The sequence below is a fragment of the Limulus polyphemus genome, unplaced genomic scaffold (assembly GCF_000517525.1).
Source record: "Limulus polyphemus unplaced genomic scaffold, Limulus_polyphemus-2.1.2 Scaffold2383, whole genome shotgun sequence".
Classification (NCBI taxonomy): Eukaryota; Metazoa; Arthropoda; class Merostomata; order Xiphosura; family Limulidae; genus Limulus; species Limulus polyphemus.
The window spans coordinates 179187-183456 of record NW_013667993.1 but is presented as its reverse complement, the minus strand read 5'-3'; the positions used below and the strand labels follow the sequence as shown (position 1 = coordinate 183456).

Below are 4270 nucleotides of genomic sequence, written 5' to 3'. Positions count from 1 at the left end.
GTGATGACTAGCTGCCTTCCCTCTAGTCCTACAACAGACTAATGGATGGCTTGACAAATTTATTGTTTGTGAGGTTGCGATTTGACAACTAGTTGATGAATGTTTGAATCACACATCAGTGGCCAGACAGATCATTGAAATGATGAAAATATAAATAGATATGTATGTTTGTTTGTTTGTTTTTTTAATTATGGCACAAAGCTACACAATGGGCTATCTGTGCTCTGCCCACCACGAGTATCGAAACCCGGATTCTAGCGTTGTAAGTCCGCAGACATACCGCTGTGCCACCGGGGGGCATGCGTTACGTTTGAAGTTTCGTTCGCTAGCCAGGAATTCTAAGATAGTCCTATACATCGGAAGGTTCATAATGCGACATTCATGATTCAAGCAGCATCAGATTTGTTTTCTCTTGTTAACAGATATCGTTTGACATTGTTTGCAGGGCCATAGTAAGGGTGAGGCACAAGACATCAGGACCCGACAATTTGGGGGACCCCAATGAAAAGAAAAGACATTTTTATGCATTATATGTCCTTATATTTAATGGGGGGAAAAAGGTGCTATTCTATTGCCCCAGGTCTCATCTTACCTAAATTCGCCCCCCTATTGTTTGAATAGTAATCAAACATTTAATGACACTCACTTGAAAAATTCAATCTTTTGATTTGTATAACGCTTCTTACGTTACAATTGTTGAATTAAAAAAACACCCACACCACCAAAACCTATAACAGTGAAGTATGTACATTTAGCAACTTAATTGCTTCAAGAAAGTATACTGATTTCGTAGCGTAAAAAATATTTGAGAAATGTTATGGTAGAATAAGTATGAAACATAAATATATTATCACTAATAAATTTACTATTGAAAAAGTAGCATTTCTCCCTCCGCTTTCCAAGGCATATTTTTAATCAATCAACAATATTGTTAAAACAGTTTTGACCGACACACTCTATCTCGTAGCCTTCTTGCTATAGTTGAAGGTCCGTATTTATTTTCTAATTTAATTATTGTGTTCTGTTTTGCTGTTTATTATTAGTATGTATAATTACACAAAATTTTATGTCAAAAACAAACTATGACTGTTAACCTGCTTGGAATAGCGGCTATCAAATAAAAGTTTGTTTTGCTTAAGTCAGCTGCAGTTCTTTTAATTGGCCGCAATAGGATGGTCTAGCAATGCAAGCTTACTTTATGTAGCTATACGAGTATCACACATAGGATCAAATACATGTACATAGACAACGTGCGTTTTTTATATTTAGGAAATTAAAATTTGATTACTGTTCTTTATAGCTTATTTTTAAATTACGTGTGAATGTTTTATTGCATTTATATGGATTACGTGTAGTGTAAACGGATCGTCAATCAAATATAAACTAGTAATTCTAGTGACATAATCAATGAATTATACAAACTAGTACTATCAAAGGTTCGAACTTTCCTTCTTTAATGTGTTTCGACCCTTCCTTAGAACCCTAGTTACCACTGATCAAAATAAAATTCATGAAGCGGCAAAGTGGCATCTCAATATATTTCCCATCATGCCTCAAATGAACAATATCTTCCTCAGCTTTGCATCATATTCTTCTAACTAGAATGTCTTGTATTAATTCAAGATCTGTACTCTGAACTAAAGAAATTTCATATGAAAAAAAAAAAAAGTTTTCAAATTATGCATTGCCTTCTTTTGTGCTAAACAATGTAATCTATCTGATGTATTCTTCAAGCTTTATTTTTTTTTTAAAACACAACAGCTAAAGATAAAAATCTCCAATTTTATTTGCATCACTGTAATATTTCAGAGATATAACTATTCAAAACTTAGGTGTCACAAAACAGAAAAATATATAAGGTTGGAATGATATTACATCACAAATCATGGAAAATTCACAAGGAGAGACAATCAAATAGAAATTATTAATTATTTTGTTTACATGCCTCCAGAAAACATAAACCAAAAATAATAATTTATTTAATGCAGGAAATAGTTTTCTACATTATAACAACACTACTACTAATACTATATATATATTATATATATCTACTGAAGATGATCTGACAGATTTTGCCAGTAACATTTTTAGTTTTCAATAGTTTTAGTTTGTTTAATACACATTGGCTGAGGACCACTCCATTGACCATTTGACAGGCAAATTCTTGTGTTTGGTCCTTTTATCTGGTAACCAAAATTGCAGGCGAGCTGACAAATTGACCCTTGAATTCTATTACAACGTTTAATGAAACGTGAATTATATGGCTTAGGGCACATTTCTGAAAAAAAAAAAATCATACATATACATTTAGTAATTGACATATTTTAAATATTACATACAGAGAAGAGTAAAGTGATTTCATATTTACTTCTTATTAAAATTAAAGTAAGCCACACTGGAGAAATATCAGACTGTATTTTCTAATTCAACTCTTTGAGATTATATATAAATAAATTAAAATATCAAAACTTAAGATTTTTTAATAAAAGTTGTTATTCTTTGTTAAGGTAATTTAAAGTAGCCATAACTGATTTCATTCATCAGAACTGTCCTATCTACACATTCCACCGTATTCAACATGTTTGTGTTGCCATGGGCAGTTATGCAAGTTGGTTTGTGAAAAAGTTAGACATCAAACTGTTGAAGGACCGATGATGTCTTACATTAAAAATGTCTTCATTTACACAAACATTTATTTTCTTGTTTTTTGTGTCTTTGGTCTGAAATTTATGACCCAAGGTAAATATAAAATTGGGAATTTAAAAACCTGCAAATAGTACAGAAACAAGACTAGAGATACTGGAGACATTATTTACTCAAATTACAAACTCCTATTTTGGCTCCATGCTGTTACCTAGAATTACATTTGGTGGAGTCAAAATAAAATAAAATGATTTATTTAACCTGATTGTCTTGTGGTATAACTCTTGCAAATACAAGGTAAATACAAGAAATAATTTAAATGAGTTGTGTTCAAACAATAATTGAAAATTGAAATTAAGCTTTGACTTGTGGATAAACAAAGAGGAATAAAATATGCATGATCAGTACGTATGGAAATTTCAAAACAGTAATGAGACTTCAACAGCATATTCTGACTCTTTTTTTGATAAGAAAAAAATTAGCTTTTCTCAAAGATCAGAATGAATCTAATCTGAAAGCATCAAAATTAAAAAATAAACTTATGTGGTTTGGTGTATACTATCTACATTCATATTGTCTTGTTTCCTTGGGTCTTATGTGGTTTGGCGTATACTATCTACACTCATATTGTCTTGTCACCTTGGGTCTTATGTGGTTTGGTGTATACTATCTACATTCATATTGTCTTGTCACCTTGAATCTTATGTGGTTTGGTGTATACTATCTACACTCATATAGTATACATATGAATACTATGTATACTAATCACAGTAATTCTTATGAATTATATCATATTGTCTTGGTGTATATTATCTACATTCATATTGTCTTGTCACCTTGGGTCTTATGTGGTTTGGTGCATACTATCTACATTCATATTGTCTTGTCACCTTGAATCTTATGTGGTTTGGTGTATACTATCTACACTCATATTGTCTTGTCACCTTGGGTCTTATGTGGTTTGGTGTATACTATCTACATTCATATTGTCTTGTCTCCTTGTAATCTTATGTGGTTTGGTGTATACTATCTACACTCATATTGTCTTGTCTCCTTGTAATCTTATGTGGTTTGGTGTATACTATTTACATTCATATTGTCTTGTAACCTTGGGTCTTATGTGATTTGGTGTATACTATCTACATTCATATTGTCTTGTCACCTTGGGTCTTATGTGATTTGGTGTATACTATCTACATTCATATTGTCTTGTCACCTTGGGTCTTATGTGATTTGGTGTATACTATCTACATTCATATTGTCTTGTCACCTTGGGTCTTATGTGATTTGGTGTATATTATCTACATTCATATTGTCTTGTCACCTTGGGTCTTATGTGGTTTGGTGCATACTATCTACATTCATATTGTCTTGTCACCTTGAATCTTATGTGGTTTGGTGTATACTATCTACATTCATATTGTCTTGTCTCTTTGGGTCTTATGTGGTTTGGTGTATACTATCTACATTCATATTGTCTTGTCTCCTTGGGTCTTATGTGGTTTGGTGTATACTATCTACACTCATATTGTCTTGTCACCTTGGGTCTTATGTGGTTTTGGTGTATACTATCTACATTCATATTGTCTTGTCACCTTGGGTCTTATGTGGTTTGGTGTATACTATT

At 32.1% G+C, this 4270-nt stretch overlaps 1 protein-coding gene across 1 annotated transcript in view; it reads right to left on the bottom strand.

Annotated features, from left to right (window-relative positions):
- Positions 1-1784: 1784 nt before the first annotated feature.
- Positions 1785-4270, bottom strand: part of LOC106466797 — a 124056-nt gene continuing 121570 nt past the window's right edge. The window contains exon 49 of the mRNA XM_013927100.2: positions 1785-2278. Coding sequence (XP_013782554.2) covers positions 2088-2278 — 191 coding nt within the window. The 3' untranslated portion in view covers positions 1785-2087. The remainder of the gene's footprint in view (positions 2279-4270) is intronic.